Source organism: Ammospiza nelsoni, chromosome 1 (genome assembly GCF_027579445.1).
Source record: "Ammospiza nelsoni isolate bAmmNel1 chromosome 1, bAmmNel1.pri, whole genome shotgun sequence".
In the NCBI taxonomy this organism is placed as follows: domain Eukaryota; kingdom Metazoa; phylum Chordata; class Aves; order Passeriformes; family Passerellidae; genus Ammospiza; species Ammospiza nelsoni.
This window is the reverse complement of record NC_080633.1, coordinates 1,486,680-1,514,048: the sequence shown is the minus strand read 5'-3', so window position 1 is coordinate 1,514,048 and position 27,369 is coordinate 1,486,680. Positions and strand designations below refer to the sequence as shown.

The window sequence follows — 27,369 nt, the reverse complement described above, 5'->3', positions numbered from 1 at the left end:
CAGCCAAGCAGAACCCCCCCAGTGCCGCCGCTGCCGAGGGAAAACATTCCCAACTTTTGGGGCTTTTGGGGAAATTTGGGAGGCAGAGAGGAGGAGAGGCAAAAAAAAAAAAAAAAAGCGCAAAACCCCAAAAATAAAAGAGACGGAGAGAGCGTGAGCAGGGGAGAGAGTTTGGGGTTTTTTGTCCCCTCGGCGAGCGAAAAGATAAAATTACTGCGGCTAAAAATAAAGCGGTGGTTAAAGGTTCCCCCTCCCTCTGGCATCTCCCACCCCTTCCAGCCCTCTCCCTGCTCCCTCCCTCCTTCCCTCCCTCCCTCCCTCCCTCCCTCCCTCCCCTCTCCCGCTGCCCTCTCCGTGTTTGCGTTTGACAAAGAAATGATTTGAACTTCCCGGAGCCGCAGCGAGCGGGGATCCCGGGCCCATATGGATGTGATTTCGCAGCCCCGTCCCAGATGATCCGGCGGCACCGGGAGCCGCTGAGCGCCTCCGCCGCCTCTCCCTTCCCCGTCCACCCATGGGCTCCGCCGCGCGATTCTGGGAGCTGCCCGCCGCTCCAGCCATGAGAAAACGAGGAAAAAACCCGGCGTCTCCCGTCATGTGCCTCTCGGGCTGAAAAGCTGGGGAGCCGGAGGAGCAGAATCCCTTCGGCGGATCCGGGAGGACGAGGAGAAAGCCGCGCCGCTGGAATTCCGAGCTCGCCTCCTCCTGCCGCTGCCCTGCGCGGGGCTGGATGCTGGAAGCAGCCCCTTGGATATGGGATCATATCTGGTGTATCCCAGCCTGGGTTTGATCCTCTGCTGCTCCGTGCTCAGCTCCGTCTACGCGCTGGTGAGTCCCGCTTTTTTTTTTTAGTTATTTGTTTTTCCTATATTTTTCTTTTCCCCGTGTTTTTTTTGTTTTTTTTTTTTTTGTTTTGTTTTTTTTTTTTGTTTTTTTTTTTTTCCCGGAGGATCCGCGCGGATCCCGCCGCCAGGAGGGATAAACGAGGGGATGAAGGATTAAAAAGCAGTTTGGGGTTGTTGGGATCCGCTGGCGCTGCAGTGAAAATGTCTGTGCTTCCCGGGAGTTGGGATCGCTTGGGAAGCTCCGGGCAGGACGTGCGAGCTTTGACAGGGATCTGGGACAGCGGCTGGGGCAGAAATTCTGAATCTGCCTGTGGAGAAAGGACAACTTTGCTTCCTTTTTCATATTTTTCAATTTTTTCCCTTTTTAAATTTTTTATTCTGCTTTTATTTTTTTTAATTTCTCTTTCATTTTTTCTCATTTTCTTCTCTTTTTTTTCCTATTCATTTTCCTTTCATTTTTTTCCTTTTCATTTCTTCCTTTTCCTTTCCCTTCACTTTTTCTCTTCCTTTTCCCTTCCTCTTTCCCTTCCCTTTTCCCCTCTCCTCCACCTTTTGCTTCCCTTCCTCTTTTCCTTCTTCCTTTCCCTTCTTCCCTTTCCCTTCCCCTTCTCCTTCTTCCTCCTCCCTTTCCCTTCCCTTCCTCTCCACCCCCTCCAAGCCCATTTCATTCCCAATTCTCCTTTCCCTGCAAATCCCAATGAAACCGAGCCTCTCCTTTGGAATTAAATTCAGGGAAAAACAGGGAACCTGTCGTAACCCCTTTGCTCCTTGGCCCTTTCCACCCCTTTCTGCACACACCAGGCTGGAAAACCGGGATAAATCCATCCAAACTGGGAAATGGTGTGAGATTTGCAGCTCCAAAAGCTCCAGGAAGCAGGGAAGGGACATTTCCTCGGGAATCAGCCCCTGGATGTGCAGCCAGTGCTGGAATTCCCCGTGTCAGGAGCTCTCCTGGCTTTCCCCATCCCTGGGATTCTCCCTCCTGCTCCCATTTCCCAGCGTTTTCCAGGAAGGAGCCAGGACACCCATGGGAAGTGGGATCTGCTCCCCAGGAGGGATGGAAATGGGATTTGGGATTGGGATTTGGGATCAGGATCATTCTGGCTCCAATCAGGTCCTTCCTGACCCTTCAGGGTCCACCAGCCCAGGCCTTATCCCTGGATTTGGCAGTTTGGAATCTTGTGCAGAGCTGGGGGGGTTTCCAGCTTTTCCAGAGGGAGATTTCTCCTCTCTAAATGAGAAGGAGCAGCCCCTTGGAAAACCATCCCTGTCTGAGCCCATCCCTGCTCACTGTGTGCTGAAACCTCCCAAAATCCAAAGAAAATTGGGGAAATCGGGAGAACCTGTTGGAGATTTGATGGGATTCCGGGGATGGATGAGGCTTTTCCCAAAATCCAGGGCTGGACCAGCATCTCCTGGTCCTGCAGCACCTGCTGTCCCCCTGCTCCAGAATTCCTGCAATTCTCGCTGCTTTGGGACTGGGAAAATCAGGATTGGGAACCAGGCAGGCTGGAGCTGGGGAAATGTCAGGATGCAAAAAAAACCTGAGCGAGGCTGCATCTCCCATTCCCATTATTCTCATTCCCATTATTCCCATTCCTGTTCCCATTTCCATTACTCTTGTTCCTGTTCCCATTCCTATTCCTATTCCCATTATTCCCATTCCCGTTATTCCTGTTCCAATTCCTGTTCCCATTCCCATTATTCCCATTATTCCCATTATTCCCATTATTCCCATTATTGTCATTCCCATTATTCCCATTATTCCCATTATTCCCATTATTCCCATTATTCCCATACCCATTCCTGTTCTCATTCCCATTATTCCCATTATTCCCATTATTCCCATTATTCCCATTATTCCCATTCCTGTTCCCATTCCCATTCCCATCCCCGGCTCATTCCCCTCTCCCTGTGTCAGCTGCCTGGAATTCCCAGTGGGATTTCTTTGGGATCCCCCATCCCAAGAGATCCTTTCCATCCCAAGGGATGAGCTGGGAGGTGCCCCCTGTCCCCAGCTCAGGGCGAACTGGACCTGGCAAAAATTGGGAATGAGCTTTTCCCAAATCCCAGAGTGCTGAGAAATCCGTGCGATTTCCTGGAAAAGCACAGGAGATTCCCTAAAACCCCTCCTGGACCTGGATTTGCCGATCCCATGGATCCTTCCCAACTCGGAGTTTTGCTGCTTTCAGGTCCTGCTGCTCCAAAACCTGCTGGGTTTAGTTAGGCCAGGCTTAAATTTCCCTTTTAGACCCTTCCCTTGCCTTTCCAACTGCTCTTGACAGCAGAAAGAATTCCCAGAGTGTTCCTAAATCCATCCTGACAGTCCGGGAGCTGCAGAGATCCCGAGTGTCCCCCCTCAGGCAGGACAATGTCACCCCTCGTCACCCCTGTCCAAGAATCCCGTCAAGACTGGTTTTTACTGGCGTTGTTGCTTCTTTTTCCAGCTAAATGGATTTTTAAAGGGACTTTGGAAAGAGGGAGTGGGATCCAGAGTGGTCAGCAAGGAGAGATTTTATGGATTTATTCTAAATTTTGTTGTTGTTATTATTATTTATTATGAAATGTGTTATTAATATTTATTATAAATGTTGTTGTTATTATTGATTATAAAATGCATTGTTGTTGTTGTTGTTGTTATTTACGGAAGGGTCATAAATACATTTGATATTTGGCTCTGAGGGAGCTGCTGCCGCCGTAAATTTTCCCTTTCCTGGGAGCAACAAGGAAAAATCCAAGGATGGATGGGGATGCAGGGATTGAATTCAGGCTCTGGGCCGAGCTTAAATCGCTCCCGAGCTTTTCCCCCGGGCAGAGCCAGGCTCAGCAGAGCCAGGCTCAGCTTGGATCGGGAATTCCCGCAGCCAGAGGCGGCTCCAGGGCACAATTCCCGGGAACCGAGCCTTGGGAATGCGGGCCGGGACTGCGGGATCTCGGCAGCTCCGGGTGCCGGGCTGGGGCAGAGCCCGGAGTGTCCCAAGCCGGCGCTGGCATTCCCGGAATTCCCCTTGGAGCCGGCAAGGATCGTGCCCAAGGCGCTTTTTGAGGGAATTGTGCTGGAGCAGGGTTGGGAAATCATTTCTGGGATATCCCAGGACTGGGAATAGGATCCGTGGGATATCTCAGGATTGGGATCTGGGTCTGTCTTTGGGATATCCCAGGATTGGGATCTGGATATGGATCTCTGGGATATCCCAGGACTGGGAGTTGAATCCAAATCCTGGGATATCCCAGGTTTGGGAGCTGGATCTGACCCTTGGGATATCCCAGGATTGGGATTCAACTCCCAGTTGATCTTGGGATATCCCAAGATATCCCAAGATCTGGATCTCTGGGATATCCCAGGACTGGGATCTGGATCCAAATCCTGAGATATCCTAGGACTGGGAGCTGGGTCTGGTCCCTGGGATATCCCAGGATTAAGAGCTGGATTTCATCCCTGGAATATCCCAGGATTGGGATCTGGGATATCTCTGGGATATCCCAGGATTGGGATCTGGGATATCTCTGGGATATCCCAGGATTGGGAGCTGGAGCTGGATCCCTCTGCAGCAGCCTTGGCTGTCCCTGCATTCCAAGCAGGGAGGGAAATCCAGCAGCAGGAAAAGCCTCTGGGAAGGAGAGAAAAGTCTGGAAATCAGGGCCCTGTTCCCTGAGGCTCAGATCCCTGTGGGGCCAGGCTTGGGCAAGGCTCAGTGACAATCCAGAGAAATATTCCCAACATTTCCCTGGAATAGCCCAATAACACCTGCCTGGCAACGGGTGGAATTGCGCCTGGATGGAGCACCTGAAATCCAGCAGGGTGAGGGTGGGAATCTGGGACAATTCTGCTCTTTAGTCCCAGGATTAAGGAGTTGGGACCGGCCTAAGGCAGAGAGCTCTTCAAGGACGGGTTTGTGGCCAAAGGAGCTTTGAAAGTCGGGTCTGACACCAGCAGAGTTTGGGAGAAGGGAAAATGGGGGAATGATTTTTATTTTTATTTTGCTGGCAGAGGGAAAATCCCCCCATGTCCTAAAATGTTGGATTTTAGGATCTGAAAGATCTTTCCAACCTAATCCTGGAATTCACAGAGCCAAAATCTCCAACGTTTTGCTCTTCCAACCCTTTTTATTTTCCCTTTGTTTTCTCCTTTTGCTCAGCCTGGGAGATCCCAGCCCTGATGTCACTGGAGGAGATAATCTGATCAATCAATCCACAAATTAATTATTAATAATTATAAAACAGCAGCTTCCTGCAGGGCTTGGGACCAGAACATCCCAGTTTGGGGAAGCAGCTGCCAGGCTGCAGTGGGCTGAGCTCAGGGAAGCAGATCCATGTGGGAGAAGTGTGGGAAAAGGGACCATTCCCACTTTTCCTTGGTTGCAATCCCAGCCCTGGCTTGTGCAGGGTGTTTGGGTGGTGCCAAACTTCCCTCTGCTTCTGGGATGATCCCAAAAATTCCAATCCTGATCTTTGGGGTTTGGGAATCTTTTCTGGCACACCTGGAGAGAATTCGCCATTCCACATCCATCACAAGATGACTGGAGGAGATATTCTGATCAATCAATCCACAAATTAATTATCAATAACTATAAAACAGCAGCTTCCTGCAGGGCTTGGGACCAGAATATCCCAATTTTGGGAAGCAGCTGCCAGGCTGCAGTGGGCTGAGCTCAGGGAAGAAAATCTATGTGGGAAAAGGGACCATTCCCACTTTTCCTTGGCTGCCCCGGCCTGCTCAGGGTGTTTGGGTATGCTGAACTTCCCTCTGCTTTTGGGACAATCCCAAAAATTCCAGTCCTGATCGTTGGGGGATTGGGAATCTTTCCTGGCACAGCTGGAGAGAATTCCCCATTCCACATCCACCCTGACCCCTGGAAGTGCCTGGGAAAGGCTGGATGGGGCTGGGAGCAGCCTGGGATGGGGGAAGACGTCAGGGTTGGAATGGGATCATCCTTGGGATCCTTTCCAAGGAAAAGCGCTCTGGAATTCTGTGCTGTTGAGGAAGGTTTGGATTAAGGAGCTGCTGGATGGGGTTTTCCTCTTGGGCTCACTCCTTGTTGCTCGGATCAATCCCACAGATCTCCAGAAATCGGGAAAAAGGGAAAAGGGAATGGTTTGAAGTTGGGTGGAAGGAAGGAATGATAATGCTCATCATCAGAATTAAACCCATAACAAAAGTTTTAAAAATTAAAATAAAATTAAAATAACCATTAAAATAATAATAACAATTTTAAAAAAATTTAAATTAATAAAAATAATAAAATATAACTATATAACTAGAACTAGAACTAGAACTAGAACATTAGGGTTAAATAAATAGCAAGAATAAAAATAAAAATAAGAAAAAGAAGAAAAACAAAATAAAAATAAAAATTAAAATTATATAAATAAAAATTATATAAACTATATAAATAATAAAATAATTAATTAAATAATAAAAATTAAAATTATAAATATTTCTGTATAAAAATCCCACAAATCCCAACCAAGACAGGCCCGAAACAATGAGAAATGCCCTTTCCCAAGCACATTCCCGGGAAGGAGCCCATCCCTGCTCCCAGATTTCCAAGGGATTCTCCCAGTCACTATTACTCAGGATCAGCCAAAATCCCTGGCTCTGAACCTCTGATATCCCTGGGTCTGAACCTCTGATATCCCTGGATCTGAGCCTCTGATATCCCCGGATCTGAACCTCTGATATCCCTGGGTTTGAACCTGTGATATCCCTGGATCTGAACCTCTGATATCCCTGGCTCTGAACCTCTGATATCCCTGGCTCTGAACCTCTGATATCCCTGGATCTGAGCCTCTGATATCCCCGGATCTGAACCTCTGATATCCCCAGATCTGAACCTCTGATATCCCTGGGTCTGAACCTCTGATATCCCCGGATCTGAACCTCTGATATCCCTGGCTCTGAACCTCTGATATCCCCGGATCTGAACCTCTGATATCCCTGGGTCTGAACCTCTGATATCCCTGGGTCTGAACTCTCCAGCAGCAAAGGCAAAACCAACAAACCCTGAGGGGGTTAAAGCCCGGCCTGGCAGCTCGGCCCTCACCAGCCAAGAAAATTCCAACAAATCCGCGCTGGATTTGTGGGAGCTGCTGGCCCTGGGAGGAGGAGAAGCAGGAGCAGAGCTGAGAGCCCAGGGTGGCCCTGGGTCCCAGCAGTTGTTGTTTGGTTTGTGCTGTCCCAGAATAGCCCGGAGCGGTTTTTTGGGATCAGCGGGATTATCCTGGCTGAAGCGTGGCTGTGCCTGCAGGGATCCCCCAGATGGGGACAGCTGGAGCCACCAGGGCCACCCCCTGTCCCTCCCAGAGCTCTGCCCGGGACAAGGATTCCCTCTGGAGGATTCCCATCCTTTGGAGAATTCCCTCCATCCAACCCAGCTGGAATCAGGCCCTGCTTGCAGAGGGGTTTGGGACCCAAAGGTCGCTTTGGTCACCCTGAAATCCCAGTTTTTATGGGGGTTTATTGCGTTTTGTAAGAGTCTATGTATTGTTTATTGTATGAGGTTTTATTGGCTCCTTTTATGGCTGTGGGGTAAAGGGGAAAACTGTCCTGGCACTGACACCCCATCCCATCCCATCCCATCCCATCCCATCCCATCCCATCCCATCCCATCCCATCCCATCCCATCCCATGAATCCCATGGATCCCATCTCATCCCATCCTATCAATTCCATCCCATCCGAGGGATTCCATCCCATCCCATGGATCCCATCCCATCCCACCCCATGGATCCCATGGATCACATGGATCCCATCCCATCCCATGGATCCCATCCCATCCCATCCCATGGATCCCATCCCATCCCATGGATCCCATCCAATCCCATCCCATCCCATCCAATCCCATCCCATCACATGAATCCCATCCTATCCCCATCCCCATTCCCATCCCATCCCATTTCCAAGTGCAAACCATCCCCCAAACCCCAAGGTTTTTGTATCCTTTCCACTGTAACAATCGCAAGGGTTCAAACTTCTCCCAGAAAAACTCATCCAAAGGAATCTTGGCCTCTGGGAAACGATCCCAAGATCCGTGTCTGGGGCAGGGAAGGGGTCAGGAACTGCTGACTCAGCAGCTCAGGCTCCTTATCTGGTTTTCCACTTGGCTGCTTCGGTGCCGATCCGGGCTCCCGATGTTATCTCGGCTCCCTCCCCCTCTCTCCGAGAATTCCCAGGGGTTTCTCCAGCCCCAGTTGGATCTGGAAGGGCAGGATTGGATGTTTGAGTGCCCTTAGGAAACCTTCTTTTCCCTTCCCTGAATTTTGGCTGGGGACTGAAATGGGATTTGGGGTTTTGGGGGTTTTGGGGGCTTTTTAAATTTAATTTTTTACGTGTTTTAACAAAATACCCAAAATTCAGCTCGAGCTTTTCATGGATTTGGGGATGAGCACTTTGTGGGGATTTCCCAGCTAGAAGACAACAAATGATCAATGAACTGTGATTTGTGGGATTTGGGGAATCTCTGCCACTTTTAGGTGATTTCCCTGCTCATTCCAGAGGGGATGGATAAGGGGGCCTTTAAATGTCCCTTCCAACCCAGATTATTCCACAATTCCATGATTTAATCACTTTATTGCCTGGATTTATCCACCTGGCTGTGAGGATTGCAGCATTCCAGGAGACCCCTGGGCTCATTTCCTGCAGGAAACCTGGGAATGGGGCTGGGAGCAGACCTGGAGCAGGATATCACTCACCTCTGCCTGGAAAGGCCGGAATTGCTGGATCTGGGAACTCCCTTTGAGCCTGGATTTTTTCCCATTCCTTTCACCATCCCCGTGCTCCATTTCCATCAGGATCAGACCCTGCTCCAGCATTTCTGTCCCTGGCTTTGGCCCTTTTGTTGCAGTTCTGGGGACAAAGAATCAACGTTTCTGCCCTGGAAGGGCCACGGAGCTGAATCCTGCCTGATCCATGTGGGACACAAAATTTCCCAAAGGAAAAGCTGCTCCTGGCTCATCCTCAGCTTCACCCCCACCCAGCCCCATTACTTCTTTTTCCATAACCCCAAAACTTGGAAATGGTCTGGAGCACAGTTTAGGGATACAGCAGGAGCTGCATCTCCAAGGAATGCTCAGTTGTAGGAAATCATGGAGCCGTTAATTAATTAATTAATTAATTGGTCTTCTGAATTAAAGCACCTTAAAAGAGCTGAGGACTAATTTGCTTTCACAGAACCCCAGAATTCCAGGATGGAGCGGCTCGGAAGGGACCTTAAAGTTCACCCCACTATTCAGGTGTCTCTTATTTTTCAAAGACACAAATCAAATTCCAAAATTCCCTGAAAGCTCTGGAGTGATTTCCATGGTCTTTAATTGCCTGAAGTCACCCTGACTTCCTTCTCTGATCCCAGTCCATGTTTCCTCTTGGGCAGGGAGGAATCCAGATGGCTTTGGGGCTTTGAGCAAGGACACGAGCTCCTTGTCCCGGGTTTATTCCGAGACTTGGATCAATATCCATTAGAAACAGCTTTTATTTTGTGGGTTGCAACTCGACTCCGCTCAATAAAAATACAGGAAAATGATCCCTAAAATAAAAGCGGGAGGGAGCTGATAGAGGTGGCGCTTCCAGGGGACGATACATGGATCTATAATGGCTTTAAACTGGGAAAGGTGAGGGATGGATGGGATATTGGGAAGGAATTCCTGGCTGGGAGGGTGGGGAGGGAATGGAATGGAATTCCCAGAGCAGCTGTGGCTGCCCCTGGATCCCTGGAAGTGCCCAAGGCCAGGTTGGACAGGGCTTGGAGCAGCCTGGGATAGTGGGAGGTGTCACTGCTCATGGAATGGGGTGGAATGGGATGATCCCATAAAATTATTCCAATTTTAGGGTCCCCTCCAGCCCAAACCATTCCAGGCTGATTTTCCTGTGTGCTGATTTCCCAGGACTGTTGATCCAGGATAGCCCCTGGATTGGGATAGGCCAGGACTGGCTTTTCCTTGGGGTGTTTTTTCCTTGGCTGTACAAACCCAGGGAATTTGGTACAAAACTGGGATGTGTTTGTGTATCCAAGAGAGTGCAAGGGTGTCCCTGCAGGGCTCGGGATGGGAAGGAGAGAGCAGGGTCAGATGGGAAGGAAAGGAATTCTGCAAATTGAGAGATCCCAGATGGATGGGAAGGGAGAGAATTCTCGCAATGGAAAGAGGGTGGTGGGAAGGGAGAGGATTGTCCCAAAGGAGAAAGGGTAGCGGGGAGAGGATTCTCCAAATGGAGAGATCCGAGTTGGATGGGAAGGGAAAAGATTCTCCTGGTGGAGAGATCCAAGCTGGATGGAAAAGGAGAGGGTGATGGGAAGAGAGAGGATTCTCCAAATGAAGAGATTCCAGATGGATGGAAAGTGATTCTCCCAATGGAGAGATCCCAGTTGGATGGAAAAGGAGAGGATTCTTCCAATGGAGAGAGAGTGGTGAGGACCGGATTCTCCAAATTAAGAGATCCAAGTTGGAGTTCTCCAATTAGAGAGAGGGTGATGGGAAGGGAAAGGATTCTCCATATGGAGAGATCCCAGTTGGATGGGAAGAGAGAGGATTCTCCCAATGAAGAGATCCCAGTTGGATGGGAAGGAAGAGCATTCTCCCAAAGGAGAGAGGGTGGTGGGGAGGGGATTTTCCAAATGGAGTTCTCCAAGTTGGAGTTCTCCAAATAGAGAGAGGGCGATGGGAAGGGAAAGGATTCTCCCAATGGAGAGACCTCAGTTGGATGAGAAGGGAGAGGATTCTCCAGATGGAGAGATCCAAGCTGGATGGAAAAGGAGAGGATTCTTCCAATGGAAAGAGGGTGGTGGGAAGGGAGACGATTGTCCCAATGGAGAGATCCCATTTGGATGGGAAAAGAGAGGATTCTCCCACAGATGAGAGGATGATGGGAAGGGAAAGGATTCTCCCAATGGACAGATCCCAGTTTTCCAGCCACATCTCCAAGCCCTGGTGATCTCCAGCAGCTCCTGTGGTGCCTCCCTGCCCTGGGCAATGAAACTTCCCTGAAATGATTCCAAGCAGAGCCATGTGGGGGCTCAGCAAGGCAGGAATGTCCCTCCTGACCCCGGGAAGGAGGATGGACACACTGGAATTGTGGATTTTCCAAACCACAGGACAGGGCTGGATCCTGTTCTGGATATGGAGCTGCCAACTCTTCTTGGAAATTTGGGCAAAGTGGGTTTCAGTATTTAAAGCCGATTGGTCGGGAAATTATTTTTTCCTGATTTTGCCTCAGTGTCAGCAAAGCCCCTGTGATCAATAAATTTAATTTTTATCTCCTTTTCATGGATTTTGGAGGTTTGGATGCAGGAAATCAGCGCCCTGTTCTGTGTATTCCAAATTTTCTGTGCCACCAGCCAGCCAGAGGTGCCTCAGGCTGCTGGAAAAGCAGCAGAGTTCCCGTGTTTGGGATCCACGGAGGAGCTGGGGCTGTGCCAGGGAATGGGATCGCAGGGAGAATCTCCATGTGGGATCATGCAGGCTCCGCCAGCTCCCCTGACTCAGCACCCTCAGGGTAATAAGGGCTCTGATAAGGGTCTGATAAGGACAACAAAGCCCCAGGGTGACCCGTCTGTCACCCCCTGGATGGCTGAGGAGAGGCCATAGCAGGGACATTCCCATGTCCTTCTTCCCAGTTTTCCTATCCCTGCTCCCATGAGGGGAATCCCCCATTGTCCCATCCCCCTGTCACTCCAGCAGATATTGGGAATTCCCACCTAGAAGACGACAAATAATTCATTAACTGCCATTTGTAGGATTTTGGGAAATCTCTGCCACTTTTAGGTGATTTTCCTGCTCATTCCAGAGGGGATGGATAAGGGGGCCTTTAAATGTCCCTTCCAACCCAGATTATTCCACAATTCCATTATTTATTCACTTTATTGCCTGGATTTATCCACCTGGCTGTGAGGATTGCAGCATTCCAAGAGATCCCCGGGCCCATTCCCTGCAGAAAATCTGGGAATGGGGCTGGGAGCAGATCTGGAGTGGGACATTCCTCAACTCTGCCTGGAAACGTGGATCTGGGAACTCCATTTGAGCATGGATTTTTCCTTTCCCTTTCCCTTTTTCCTTTCCTTTCCCTTTTCCCCTTTCCTTTCCCGTTTCCCTTTTTCCTTTTCCCTTTTTCCTTTCTCCTTTCCTTTCCTTTCCTTTCCTTTCCTTTCCTTTCCTTTCCTTTCCTTTCCTTTCCTTTCCTTTCCTTTCCTTTCCTTTCCTTTCCTTTCCTTTCCTTTCCTTTCCTTTCCTTTCCTTTCCTTTCCTTTCCTTTCCTTTCCTTTCCTTTCCCTTTCCCTTTCCCTTTCCCTTTCCCTTTCCCTTTCCCTTTCCCTTTCCCTTTCCCTTTCCCCTTCTCTGGATTTGGTTTCTTCCAATGGGTCACAGCCAGGTTTTCTCTCTTCAGGGATTTTCCTTCTCCATCCCATAATCTCCTGTGGAAAAACCATTCCAGCTTTTCTCCTCTCCTGCCTTGTCCCAGGGCTTCCCTCAGCTCCAGGAGCAGCATCTCCACTTCTTCCCCAGAAAAAAAGAGGAGAGGAGGGAATTCCAGAGCTGCCTGGATGGAGGAGGAGATGAGGGAATGCTGGAATTGAGCAGCTGGAGTGAGGAGATGAGGGAGTGTGGGGGCTGATCAGCTGGATTTGGGGAACACAGGGATCCTAGAGCTGATCAGCTGGATTTGGGGAACACAGGGATCCTAGAGCTGATCAGCTGGATTTGGGATATGAGGGGAGCCCAGAGCTGATCAGCTGGATTTGGGATATGAGGGGAGCCCAGAGCTGATCAGCTGGATTTGGGGAATGAGGGGAGCCCAGAGCTGATTGGCTGGATTTGGGGAATGAGGGGAGCCCAGATCTGGTCAGATGGATTTGGGATATGAGGGGAGCCCAGAGCTGATTGGCTGGATTTGGGATATGAGGGGATCCCAGAGCTGGTCAGATGGATTTGGGAGATGAGGGGATGCTGGAGCTGCCTGGCTGGATTCAGGAGAAGAGGGAGATCCTGGAGGTGATTGTCTGGGGCTGGGATACGAGAAATGTCCTTGAGCTGGGATATGGCAGACACCTTGGAAGTGCCCTGTGGAGCTGGGATGTGATGGATATCCTGGAGCTGGGATGTGAGGGATGTCCTGGATGTGCTCTCTGGAGCTGGGATGTGATGGATGTCCTTGAGCTGGGATACGAGAAATGTCCTGGAGCTGGGATGTGAGGGAACCCTGGATGTCCCACTGGAGCTGGGATGTGAGGGAACCCTGGAAGTGTCTCTGGAGCTGGGATGTGAGGGATGCCCTGGAGCTGGGATGTGAGGGAACCCTGGATGTGCTCTCTGGAGCCGGGATGTGCGGGATGTCCTGGATGTGCCCCTGGAGCTGGGATGTGAGGGATGTCCTGGATGTGCCCCTGGAGCTGGGATGTGAGGGATGTCCTGGATGTGCCCCTGGAGCTGGGATATGAGGGATGTCCTGGATGTGCTCTCTGGAGCCGGGATGTGAGGGATGTCCTGGATGTGCCCCTGGAGCTGGGATGTGAGGGATGTCCTGGATGTGCCCCTGGAGCTGGGATGTGAGGGATGTCCTGGATGTGCCCCTGGAGCTGGGATGTGAGGGATGTCCTGGATGTGCCCCTGGAGCTGGGATGTGAGGGATGTCCTGGAGGTGGCATATGAGAAATGTCCTGGAGCTGGGATCTGAGGGAACCCTGAACGTGCCCTCTGAAGCTGGGGTATGAGGGATGTCCTGGAGCTGGGATAATGTGAGGGATGTCCCGGCTGTGCCTCTGGAGCAGGAGCACGTGGAGCATTCCCTGCGGGCCGCGGTGCCCCGCACAGAGCCGCCCTTGTCCTAAACATCCCAATCCCATTCCTGCTCTGCTCCCGGCCACTGCTGGCAGCTCCCGCCCGATTTTTTTGGGAACAGAAGGGCCCTTCCCAAGGAAAGGGAGACAGAGGGGTCTGCAGGGAGCAGAGGAAGGGGAGGGGGGTGTCCCGTCTCTGCCGGGGGGTTGTGAATCGGGACATTAAGCAGCATTCCAGGGATCGGGATGGGGTTGGATACCTGTGGTTTGAGGCATTGCTGGCGCCAGAACACCAAACTCTGCTCCTGGAGTGGGAGCTGCGGCATTCCGGGAGGAATCCAGCCAGGAAAGGGTTAAAGAGGGGAAAAAACAAAACAAAGTGAGAGGAGACGGAAAGGAAAGGAAAGGAAAGGAAAGGAAAGGAAAGGAGAAAGGAAAGGAAAGGAAAGGAAAGGAAAGGAAAGAAAGGAAAGGAAAGGAAAGGAAAGGAAAGGAAAAGGAAAGGAAAGGAAAGAAAGGAAAGGAAAGGAAAGGAAAGGAAAGGAAAGGAAAGGAAAGGAAAGGAAAGGAAAGGAAAGGAAAGGAAAGAAAAGGAAAGGAAAGGAAAGGAAAGGAAAGGAAAGGAAAGGAAAGGAAAGGAAAGGAAAGGAAAGAAAGGAAAGGAAAGGAAAGGAAAGGAAAGGAAAGAAAGGAAAGAAAGGAAAGAAGGAAAGGAAAGGAAAGGAAAGGAAAAGGAAAGGAAAGGAAAGGAAAAGGAAAGGAAAGGAAAGGAAAGGAAAGGAAAGAAAGGAAAGGAAAGGAAAGGAAAGGAAAGGAAAGGAAAGGAAAGGAAAGGAAAGGAAAGGAAAGGAAAGGAAAGGAAAGGAAAGGAAAGAAAGGAAAGGAAAGGAAAGGAAAAGGAAAGAAAGGAAAGGAAAGGAAAGGAAGGAAAGGAAAGGAAAGGAAAGGAAAGGAAAGGAAAGGAATGGAAAGGAAAGGAAAGGAAAGGAAAGGAAAGGAAAGGAAAGGAAAGGAAAGGAAAGGAAAGGAAAGGAAAGGGAAAGGAAAGGAAAGGAAAAGGAAAGGAAAGGAAGGAAAGGGAAAGGAAAAAGGAAAAGGAAAAAGGAAAAAGGAAAAAGGAAAAAGGAAAAAGGAAAAAGGAAAAAGGAAAAAGGAAATTTTCCATGGATTTCCCAGCTCTTCTCCAGGATTCTGGAGGACTCCCTGGTTTTTAACCTGCTTGTTGAGCCTTTTCCTTGATTTCTTTCCTTTTTGTTCCCTTATTCTGGCACTTTGAAAATCATCTCCAGCTTCTTCTGCTGCCAGGACAGGTAAATTTAGTTGGGAATTTTGTATCTCTCCATAAATAACTCTGGAAATCAAGGCTGCAGGAAAACCGCTCCTAAAACACGGCAGAGAAAGGAATGAGAGCCCACAATCCTGACATTCCCATGTCCTTAAAGGGAAAGGAGTAAGGAAATCCCATTATCTCCTTCCTGTGCATCCTTCAGCAATTCCCCCTCTGGAAGCAGTTCACAAAGCAGATATCCAAAGATTTGAGGGAGAATTCCTAGAATAAAATCTCTTTGCTGTTGGTGTTTTAATTTCTTTCACCTTATCCCTTTGGTCACTGTGGGGTAGAGGGAAGTGCCAGGGCAAATTATAAAGTTCAAACAAATCCACATTTTCATTCCTGTGTGCAGGAGCGGGGATTCTCCTGGAATGAGTTGGATTTGTTGGGTGTTTTGGGGACAGTTTGGGTTTTTGTTGCATTTGTGGTGATGAGAGTGGGAAGATTTGGATGTCAGAGTTTTTGTGGGATTTTTCCTAAAAACCCTCGGATTTGGGAAATGCACCTTTGGAAAGAGCAGGAGCTGCAGTTTGGGTGTGAATTAAATTTCAAAAGATTCCAAAATGGGTCCTGAAGGGGATAAAGGAGGCAGTCCCAGTCAGAACTACAGAGCTGAAAGGAATCAGAAAATCCTGGAATGGTTTGGGTTGGAAGGACCTTGAAGCTCATCCCATTCCCAAGGGCGGGGACACCTCCCACTGTCCAGGCTGCTCCAAGCCCCATTGTCCAACCTGGTCTTGGGCACTTCAGGGATCCAGGGCAGCCACAGCTTCTCTGGGAATTCCATCCCAGCCAGGAATTGCTTGTCTGGATATGACAAATTGGGAGAGTCTTCCCAGAAAGCCCCAGCAGCTCCCCAGGCTTTGGTTCACCTTTGGTCTTACAGACATTTCCATGGAACTCTGGAATTTCAGAGCTTCTCCTTCCTGGTTTGGGGATGTGGCCCAGCGAGGCACTTTAAAGGATGGAATTGCCAAGGAATCATGGAGTGGTTTGGGTTGGGAAAGATCCTAAAGCCCATCCTGTGCCAGCCCTGCCATGGCAGGGACACCTCCCACTGTCCCAGGGTGCTCCAGCCTGGCCTTGGGCACTGCCAGGGATCCAGGGGCAGCCACAGCTGCTCTGGGAATTCCATCCCAGCCCCTTCCCACCCTCCCATCCAGGAATTCCTAATTCCCAAATCCCACCTCTCCTTGTTGTCCCTCAGAGCTTTTTAGGGATTGCAGAGACCATCCTGGCCTAAATGAGCCCAGACATTCCAAGGAGCTGTGTGAGCATCTCCCAGCAGGACAATTAGGATAATTAGGGCAATTAGGATAATTAGGAAGCTGCTTTCTCCTCCGGGTGCTCCTGGTTCCTCCTGGCTGGAATATTTCCCAGGCAGAGATTCCTTTTGCCCTGCTCCCAGTTCACCCCATGGGAAGGAGATAGATTCCCTGGGATGTCCAGGAGTCTCCTGGGCTCTGTGATGGGAATTTATCCACGGAGCTCCTGGGGAGGGATCCAGCTCTTTCCATGGAGGCACTGAAGGCTCCATTCATTCCTTGGCCATCCCAGAGTCATCCAGGGTGTCCAAAAAAACCTTCCCAGGGAAGGCAGAGCTGGCTGGGCACCAGAGGAAGCCGTGGAGCGTCAGGCAGCACTCGACACCTCGCTCCCAGCAGCCTCTGGAAAAGCAGGAGCGGGGATTGTCCCGCCTGTGGTCGGGGAGCAGGGCAGCCCCTGGAAAGGGAGCAGCACCCTCACAAGCAGGGTCTGTCTCTCTCTGTTGACTGAGCTGGGACAGCTCCGGATTTGGTGGAATTTTGCTCCAAGATTTCCAATTCCCGCTCCAAATGTGCAGTGATTCCAGTTTTATCCCAATAGAAATCCCTCCGAGACTGCAGCAAGGGTGGGAATTTTATCCTTCCGTTCTCTCCTGAATATTGGACTCCAGATTTAACGGGGTCTTTTCCAACCTTGGTGATTCCATGAGATCAAATGTCCAAAATGCTTTTGGTGGGGAAAAAACCCCATCCAGAATCCAGGGATTTATCTGGTTGTAAATGAAATTCAAAGAGCAGAAGGAAAACACTCAACTGAGCAGAAAAATCATGGCACATCCCTGTCGTCTCCATGCATTTTCATGGAATGCTGGAGAGTGGTTGGCCCAATCCCAGCCTGAATTTCAGGAATATTCTCAGAAACATCTGGAAGCACAAATGAAATCTGCTGCCTCCCTGGGATTGAACTCAGCTCCATTGGCCACGGGGAGATTGGAGAAAGATGGGTAAAAATTCCTAGATCCATCACTAATAGACACAGGTTATGAGACAAGGTCCACATCTCCCCAAAAAATTATGGATAAAGGCGGAATCCTCCAATCTGTCCACAAGTTAATCCCCAATATTCCCTTCAGACCACCAGAATCTGACACCTCCAACCTTTAGCTCCAAATCCCAGTGGTTACTCCAGTTATGGAGGGCAATTTGGGATCAGTTGTTGATCATGGCATGGGAGCAGCAGGAGGTGACCCACAGGAGAACAGGGATAAGAATATTTCATCTCACTTGATCCAACTTTTATAAGTTGTTTTTCCTATGGTGTTCCAGAGTTCTCATCCCAAGGGATTTTGTGTGTCCTGCTGCCCATTCCTGCTTTTCTCTGAGATCCATGGAAACACCCTGGGCTGGATGTTCCACCTTTGGATGGCTCCACCTCAGCTCTTCATTTCAGGCCCTGGGGTGACTTTGAGAAGTTCCTTCCCTTTTTTCTGGCCCTTCCTTCCTTCCTTCCTTCCTTCCTTCCTTCCTTCCTTCCTTCCTTCCTTCCTTCCTTCCTTCCTTCCTTCCTTCCTTCCTTCCGCCACTTCCGCCACTTCCGCCACTTCCGCCACTTCCGCCACTTCCGCCACTTCCTTCGCCCCTTCCTTCCTTCCTTCCTTCCTTCCTTCCTTCCTTCCTTCCTTCCTTCCTTCCTTCCTTCCTTCCGACACTTCCTTCCTTCCGACACTTCCTTCCGCCACTTCCTTCCTTCCGCCACTTCCGCCACTTCCTTCTTTCAGCTTGGTTTAGGAAGCATCCAGAGATTCCCTGAAATCTGAGGGAATTCTCCCCAAAACAACTTCCCAGCCAATTGCTGGCCCCCAAGCCAGGAGCTCCTCCCAGGACAGAGATGTTTTCTGTGGATTTGTGGGAATTCAGTGGGTCAGGGCAGGAATGATTTCCAGTGGGGAAGGATCCTCTGTGGATCCAGAGGTGTGGAATTCAGGGAATGCTGAGATCCAGCTGCCAAATCCTCCTCACTTCCTACAATTCCCTAAAATCAGCTGTGATCAGGTGGGGCTTGGTCCTTTCCTCCAAAAAATCAGTGATGGAAAAAGAGGAAAAGCCTCCAGCTGTGCCAGATCGGATATTGGGAATATTCCTCATGGAATATTATATTCATGGACTATTATATTTAACATCCACGTGGATGTGGACCTGGGAATGCCAATCCTGGTCCGAGGCTTTGACAGCAGCAGAGACACAGCGGGAATCTGAGGGAAAAACAAGGATTGGGCTGGAATTCCCTGGGGAGAACTCCATGTCCCTGGGCTGGATGGAGCCTGGCCAGGGAAGCTTTCTGCTCCCTGCAAATGAGCCAGGATGGGAAGGAGGGGGAGAAAGGAATCCCAGCTAATGGATTTGAGGGATCATTAGGACAGGAACCGGGCCCGGCAGTTCCGCAGCCGCTCGAAAATTCCCATTTTCCCTTTCCCCCTGCACCAGAGTGCTCCTGGATATTGTTTCAGGCTGAGCAGGAAAAGCCGAGTTTGGGGTTGTTTTCTCTCCTGGTTCTCCTTATTTCCCATGGAAAACCTGTGAATCTGGGGAATATTCAGGAGTGCCAAGTCCCAATTCCTTTTGGATCCACCATCCCTCCCTCCAGCAGCCTTTGGATGGAATATCCCACCCCAAAATCCCCATTTTCCCTTTCATCCTGCACCACAGTGCTCCTGGATATTGCTTCAGGCTGAGCAGGGAAAGCTGGGTTTGGGGTTTGTTTTATCCCAAATTCTCTCCTGGTTCTCCTTATTTCCCATGGAAAACCTGTGAATCTGGGGAATATTCAGGAGTGCCAAGTCCCAATTCCTTTTGGATCCACCATCCCTCCCTCCAGCAGCCTTTGGATGGAATATCCCTCCCAAATATCCCCATTTTCCCTCTCCACCTGGCCCAAACACTCTCCTGGATACTGTTTCACACTCCTGGTCAGCTGAGCAGGGAAAGCTGAGTTTGGGTTTTGTTTTATCCCAAATTCTCTCCTGGTTCTCCTTATTTCCCATGGAAAGCCTATGAACTTGGGGAATATTTAGGAAAGGCAGCTCCCAGTGAAAGCCTATGAACTTGGGGAATATTTAGGAAAGGCAGCTCCCAGTTCCCTTTGGATCCAACACCCTTCCTTCCAGCAGCCTTTGGATCAAATACCCCTCCCCAAAAATCCCCATTTTCCTTCTCCTCCCGCACCAGAGTGCTCCTGGATACTGTTTCAGGCTGAGCAGGAAAAGCTGGGTTTGGGTTTTGTTTTATCCCAAATTCTCTCCTGGTTCTCCTTATTTCCCATGGAAAACCTGTGAATATTTGGGAAAACTTGGGGAATATTTGGGAGAGGCAGCTCCCGGTTCCCTTTGGGTCCAACATCCCCCCCCTCAGGCCATGGCTGAAGATTCCATCCCTGTATTTCTTTTCCATAAACCCCTTCATGACCAGAGGTAGGGAAGAATTGTTGGAGAAAACCCTCCAGACCTTTAAACCTCCCAGAGAACATGGAGGCATCCAAAAAATCCCAGATCCTTTGGGTTTTCCACCTGGATTCCAAGGCAAGACCTTGCTTCTTTCCTTCCATTCGGAGCATCGGGGGGGGGAATTTTTACTGTTGGTGCAGGCTTGGAGAATCCCGGGATTTTTTTGGCTGCTATCAATTCCTTGTGGCCAAGGTCACCCGGCTGTGTCCTGAGGTGGCCCTGGAGCACCAGGATCTCGTGATCCATGATCCGGGAGAAAGGAGACAGGGAGATGTCTGGGCTGGAGGAGATCAAGGGGACACATGATCCCAATTCCCAACACATGAAAGGAGAGGGAAAAACCCTTCCTCAATCCCTCGGGGATTGGCTGCGATGGCCTCAGATTGCTGGGAAGGAAACTGGGTGTAAAGTCAGAAGATTCCTGGGAGGATGGTGGGGTTGGAATATTGGGAAGGGAGGGATTGGTTCTCACGGGGGGGGTCTCAGCTCCAGAACCTCATCAAAGTAATTAAAGCAGAGCTGATGCTGGGTTTAATTAGGAAAACGGGCTCAGTGCTTCCCACAGATCCATGTTTCCAACAGCTCAGCAGTGCCAGGATTATCCCAAAGGATAACCCAAAACCCCCCCAGCCCAGTTTTACCTCCTGCCCCAAGGGAAGTTCCCAGAAAAGGAGGATGAAGGATTTTCCTGGGGAAAAGGAGCTTGGGAAGGACCTTCTGGATCTCCACAGCTCCCTGCCAGGAGGGGACAGCCAGGGGAAATTGGGATCTGGGAACAGGGAACAGGGACAGGAGGAGAGGGAACGGCCTCAGGGGAAGGTTCAGGTGGGATAGTGGGAAAATTCCTTCCTGGAATTGGCTGCCCAGCCCTGGCCCAGCTGCCCAGGGCAGTGCTGGAGCCCCCATTCCTGCAGGGATTTAAAAGCCATGGATGTGGCACTTGGGGACAGGGTCAGGGGTGGCCTTGGCAGAGCTGGGCTCGATCCAGGGGCTTTTCCCACCTCAGTAATTCTGGGATTTGAAGGAAAAGCAAGCAGCATCTCCCAAACAATTCCTTCTGCTCTGAGGAAGGAGAGCAGGGCACAACCCTGGATAAACCACAGGATGTTCTCCAGAGGCCGGGGATGATGAGGGTGGGATGAGCTGACGTCTCCATCCCAAAAGGACAACCCTCAAGCACAGGGAAGCGCTGGAGAAAGGATCTCCTGGAATGAGAAGTTTTGTGGGATTATCTGAGTGTTCCTGGCTGGAAGGAGACCCCGGGGCTGTCAACAAATCCTCCCTTTCCCGAGCGGAACAAAAGCGCTTCCCCTGCAGCCCGGCTGCTTTTCCTTTGTTTTGTAACTCCCGGAGTTTTAACCATGGAATTGCACTCTCCAGAGCATGGGATTGCAAATTCCCAGCCCGGAGCTGCCAGGACATTCCAAGGGTGCAGAGGACACCCCTCAGTGACCCGAGGAAGGTGCAATCCCTGGAGCACATTCCCCATATTCCCAGCCCCACGTGTGAGGCTTGGCTCATCCCAGATGGTTTTTTCATGGGAATGACCGAGCTCCAGCTGCTTTCCATCACCAGAGCCCTGCAAAGCACTTAATGCAGGCCAGGCAGAGCTTTCCCTGGAATATTCCCAGGGTTTTCCATATTTCTGGGATTTTAAGGATGTTTAGATTTGCTTCAACTTCTGTTTTTCCAGGTAGGAACAGTCAGGCTCTGCTCCCAAGGAATGGGGGCAGGGTAATAGGGAACATCCTCAACTTGTGCCAGGACAGAGGGAGATTGGATAACAGGGAAAAGTTTTCCCAAAATATATCCAGGGCCTGGCACAGGCTGTCCATGGAAGTGGAGGAATACTGATCCCAGCAGGATTTAAAAGTGTGGATGTGGGATTTGGGGACATGGGGTGGTGGCCTTGGCAGTGCTGGACTCCATGATCCCATGGGATCATCCAACAGAAATGATCCTGGGATTCCATAGCATCACAGAGAGAACAAGAATGTGGGAATGTGGGAATGTGGGAATGTGGGAGCAGGGACCTGGCTCCGCCTCTGTTGGTGATCATTTTCCATGAGGAAATCTGGCAATTCCATGAGGATATACAGGAGTTCCATGAGGAAATCTGTGTTCTCTGAGTCCAGAGCTGATTTCCAGGTGGTTGATCCGTATGTTCCAGGCAGCCACACGGATGTGCAGACTGGATTCCACAATGTCCCAGCAGAGCACAGGAATACGGGAATTGGGAGCAAGGACAGAGCTGGGACCAGGCTCAGCCTCTGGTTCTGCTCATTTTCCATGAGGAATTCTGGAAATTCCATTAGCAATTCTGGAAATTTCAAGAGGAATTGTGGAAATTCCAAGAGAAATTCTGGAAATTTCATTAGGAATTCTGGAAATTCCAAGAGGAATTGTGGAAATTCCAAGAGAAATTCTGGAAATTTCATTAGGAATTCTGGAAATTCCAAGAGGAATTCTGGAAATTCCAAGAGAAATTCTGGAAATTCATTAGGAGTTCTGGAAATTTCAAGAGGAATTCTGTGTCCTCTGTCTCTGGACCTGATTTCCGGGTGGTTGATCCGTATTCTCCAGACACCTCCATGGATGTGCAGGCCCTGTGAAGGTGCTGCAATTCCAGAGCCCCAAAGGCCAGGATTTCCTGACAACTCTGGGCCATTTCCACTGGAATAAATCTGGAATCTCCCGAATGGGAATCTCCAGAGGGAGAACCTAAACTGGTGCCAGTTCTGCTCCCTCAGTCACCAGCATTTTTTGGGAATATCCCCAGTTATGGATCAGGATGATCCTGTGCTCCAAAGTGAAACCAAGGGATTCTTCCAACCCAATTCAGGCTCCCACTCCTCTTTCCCTCTTTTTAATGGATATTATTTCTCCTTCCTGCCGTTCTATCCAGGAAATGTTGGGATGCTGCTTTTCCTGGAATTCCCAGGAGCCAGAGCTGATCCATTTTCAATTCCATTTCCTTCCCTTCTCCAGCAGATTTCTCTCATAGTGCAAATCACCTAAAAGAGGCAAAAGGCTAGAAAGAGGCAGGTGGGAATTCTAATTCCCAGAAACTGGGGAATAAAGGAAGGCTGAACTGTAGATTTCTGTTAAATTGTGGGGGGGAGAAAGGAGAATTCTTTTCCTGTAAAAGGTCTTTTTAGGGAATGATGAGGTATTTATTTTTAGGGAATTTAGGAGATATTTCTTTTCAGGGGATTATGAGGTATTTATTTTAAGGAATGTAGGAGATATTCATTTTTAAGGAATTTGTGGGATATTTATGAGGAGCATTGATAGGCCTTGTGGGTATTCCAAGGGAGCAGAGGGAAGTGGAGGGAATGCCACAATTCCAGGAAGATGCTCCACTTCCCTGCTGAAATCCCCATCCCAAGCCCGGGGAAAAAGTTTTCCTTGAACAGAAATCTTCCCACAGGAACCTTATCCCACAAATCCATCACCCAAATCCCTGGAAGTGTCCTAGGAAAGGCTGGAGCACCTGGGATAGGGGAAGGAATTAAATTATTATTTCATCATTTAATTAATGCTGAATTAAATGATCTTTAAGCTCCCTTCCCACCCCAACCACTCCATGATTCCATGAATATCCAGCTTTATTGAACACTTCCAGGGACAGTCACTCCATCATTTCCCTGGGCAGCTTTTCCAAGTCTTTGCTCTGTCAGGGAAGAAGGAAATCCCACAGTTTTCACAGCAGCAGCCCCAAAACACCCAGAAAATGCCACAATTCCCACAAAGCCCTGCTCCATGAAATATTCCAAATATTTCTGCTCCTCTCTGTAGGTGGCCAAGAGCTCTGGAAACAAATCCTGGGTCAAGGATAATGGAAAACTTCCTTTCCAAATCCAAACCAAAGTTCAGGGATTTCCTGACCAAGGCGTTATTTTCCCACGGAATTCAGGACCCGAGTGGGATTTTTTGGTGGTTTTTTTTCCTGAATCTGTTCCCATAAAACTTTAGCATCCACAGGGTTTTACATCCTGAAGTTTTCCAGCTTTCCCAGAATTCCTGCAGAGCTGGAATTGCCCAGGCAGGCTGGTGGGATGAGCTGGAGGAAGCTGATTCCTGGATTTCCCAGGGGAGCCTTGGGCATCCCAATTCCTTTTCCCAAAGGAGTTGTTGTGTTCAGAATTCCGTGTGGGATCAGGACACATCCTGCTGGATCAGGGATGATCCTTTGGAGCTCTGGTTTTCCCCTGCTGTGCCTTTCACTTCCCAGACTCAACATCCCAAATTTTTTTCCTTTGGAATAAAGAACTGAGCCGAGCTAAAAACCTGGATACCTCAGGATAACTCAGGAGCAGGGAATCCACAAACCTTCCTTTGGTTCTTCAGGATTTGTACAAAGGGAAATATCCCAGCGACGGTTTGGGGCTGGACACGACAAGATCACCACAGCAGGGGCGGGAATATGCAGGAATTTTCCATGGGAATTTTCTATAGGAATTTTCTGTGGGAATTTTCCATGGGAAGAGGGCTCAGGGATCAGCTGTGGAGGAGCCAATCTCTCCCTAGAGCTGATCCCTGATTCAGCCTTTTCCATGGAATCTGGAGGGATGGGACATTTCCCTGGGGCTCTGAGCTCACCCTGCCACACAATCCCATTCCCATTTCCCAGATTTTTGGGATTCAACAGAGCAATCCCACCCCAGAGTGTCCCAGCCATAGCTGGGGTTTCCCACAGGATTCTCCCAGATATCAGAGGGTCCCAGAACCCGGGATTTGGAGAGGGAAAAGGGAGGGAAAGGGAGGGAAAGGGATCCGTCCGGGGGTCCTTTGCCGTCCCCAAAGCGGTGTCCCAGGATCCCAAATCCCAGGATCCCAAATCCCTTTCCCTGCCCTTCTCCTGGAAAGGTTCAGAATTCCTTGGAAAGGCGCTCCCGGTGGAGGCTGTTCCAGAGCATCCAGAGCGGGATTCCCGATCCCGAGCTCGGGAACGGAGCCTGGCGGGGAAGCGGCTCCGCGGGCTCGGGACCCTGCCAGGACAAAGAGCGGCGCTCGGGATTCCCGGGAATTCCACACCGGGAATGCGCTCCTGCCTCGCCGGGAGGGAGAGAGGGAGGGGGGCAGGAAGGGAAGCACCGCCCGCTCCCTGCGCCGATCCCAAATCCCCGTGCTCCATCCTAAATCCCGGTGCTCCCATCCCAAATACCCGGTGTTCATATCCCAAATCCCCGGTGCTCCCATCCCAGATCCCCGGTATTCATATCCCAAATCCCCGGTGCTCCCATCCCAGATCCCCGGTGTTCATATCCCAAACCCCCAGTGCTCCCATCCCAGATCCCCGGTGTTCATATCCCAAATCCCCATGTTCAAATCCCAAATCCCGGTGCTCACATCCCAAATCCCCGGTGTTCATATCCCGAATCCCCAGTGCTCACATCCCAAGTTCCCAGTGCTCACATCCCAAATCCCCGGTGCTCCCATCCCAAATCCCCATGTTCAAATCCCAAATCCCGGTGCTTGCATCCCAAATCCTCAGTGTTCCCATCCAAAATCCTGGTGCTCCCATCCCAAATCCCGGTGCTCCCATCCCAAATCCCCATGCTCAAATCCCAAATCCCGGCGCTTGCATCCCAAATCCCCATGCTCAAATCCCAAATCCCGGTGCTCGCATCCCAAATCCTCAGTTTTCCCATCCCAAATCCTGGTGCTCCCATCCCAAATCCCGGTGCTCCCATCCCAAATCCTGGTGCTCACATCCAAAATCCTGGTGCTCATATCCCAAATCCCAGTGCTCCCATCCCAAATGCCTGGTGCTGCCATCCCAAATCCCCCTTGCCCCCCTCCCAAATCCTGGTGTTCATATCCCAAATCCCGGTGCTCCCATCCCAAATCCCGGTGCTCACGCAGCCCTTGCTCCCAGAATTTTGGTCAGAATGGGAGGGTGCAAATTCCCAGGGAAATGCTGGTGAAACACCGTCAGGACTGGAAGTTTTCCAGGCATCTGCTCAGGAGAAACAGGGGAAAAGGGAACGAGAAGGAAGGAAAAGGGCAGGAATGTTTTCCAAAGCCTTTCAACTGTGTCCCCTCCGGAGCAGCGTCATTCCCATTCCCAGATCATCCCGGGAAGTTTCTCTCCATTCCCTGCACTGTACAGCCATTCCTGGCAGGCTCTGTGCATCCTGGGAAGGATGTTTTCCATGGAAAAGGATTTCTAGGAATTCCTTTACAGACAGCTCCTCCCTGCTCCCCCGTTCCCCGTTCCCAGCCTCCTCCAAGCATCCCAGTGCCCAGAAAATCCAGCTTGGAGCCAGAGCCAGGTCTGTCCCGGCTTTTGCACTATTTGGGATTGGCCGTAGATGGCAGCAAATGTCTCGGAGCTTCCCGCTGAGCTGGCCGCAGCAGGGAAAATCCCTGCATCCCGGAAAATCCCTGCATCCCGGAAAATTCCTGCATCCCGGAAAATTCCTGCATCCCGGAAAATCCCTGCATCCCGGAAAATTCCTGCATCCCGGAAAATTCCTGCATCCCCTTGCTGTCTCTTCTCCAGAGGGAGAGGGATTACGGCTGCTCCTATCCCGGGATCTCCGGAGCATCCCTGGTACCACGGGCAGCAACTCCAGGCTCCTCAGCTCCTGGATACCGGGATGAACTGGGGGATGTGGAGGGAGATCCCTGGGAATGGTCCTGGAGCTGATCCGGGAGGGACTGCCCTGCAGGGACAGCATGAGGAGCAGCAGTTTCAGACTGGGAAATGGGAGATTTATGTGGGATATTGGGGAGGAATTCCTGGCTGGGAATGGTGGAATTCCCAGAGCAGCTGTGGCTGCCCCTGGATCCCTGGCAGTGCCCAAGGCCAGGCTGGACACTGGGGCTTGGATCACCCTGGGACAGTGGGAGTGCTGCTGGAACAAGATGAGCTTTAAGGTCTCTTCCAACCCAAACCAGCTCAGATTCTGTGATTCCATGAAAAGTCTGCCCAGCTCAAGGTCCTAATTCCATAGAGGATATTCCCAAGTGTTTGGGAAGAGGAATAATAGAATTGTTGAGAGTGATCCTTCCCCTTCTCCTGCCCCTGCTGTCATTTCAGGCCCCCATCTGCAGGGATTTCAGGAAGGCTCCCAGTGTTTCCCAGCCATCCTTCTGTTCCGGGATCATTTACCAGGAGCTCCCTGGAGCCTGTTTCCAGAGTGGAGCCATGTTCCAAGTTCCATGGAATCCTGGAATGGTTTGGGATGGAAGCACCTTAAAACCCATCCCATTCCATCCCTGTGCCATGGGCAGGGACAGCTCCCACCATCCCAGGCTGCTCCAGGCCCCATCCAAGCAGGGAATCCAACACATTCCCAATCCCTTCTCCACCGAGGAGAGCCAGCCCCGCTGCCCCTCACTTTGCCTTGGCTTTCCCAAATCCCTGGATTCTCCTCCTCCAGCTCTTTGTTGTGCATTCCCTCAGCCAGGCTCAGCCCCTGGCTCTTCTCCAGAGCCTGGAATGCTGATTCCTGCCTGGTCCTTTCTCCTTTCATTTTCCTCTCAGGAGCAGAACCACCTGGGGAGGGGAGAGATGGGATGAGCAGGAGTCTGGATTCCCCCATACACTTCCCTCTGGAATTCCAGACCAGGAACGCTGTGGTTCCATAGGTTTTGTCCCACAATTAGCAGGGTCTCTGTAATTAGCCCAGAGCAGGAATGCTGTGGTTCCATAGGT

At 50.5% G+C, this 27,369-nt stretch overlaps 1 protein-coding gene across 1 annotated transcript in view; it reads left to right on the top strand.

Moving 5' to 3' along the window:
- Positions 1 to 380: 380 nt before the first annotated feature.
- Positions 381 to 27,369, top strand: part of PTH1R (parathyroid hormone 1 receptor) — a 95,469-nt gene continuing 68,480 nt past the window's right edge. The window contains exon 1 of the mRNA XM_059477021.1: positions 381 to 828. Coding sequence (XP_059333004.1) covers positions 754 to 828 — 75 coding nt within the window. The 5' untranslated portion in view covers positions 381 to 753. The remainder of the gene's footprint in view (positions 829 to 27,369) is intronic.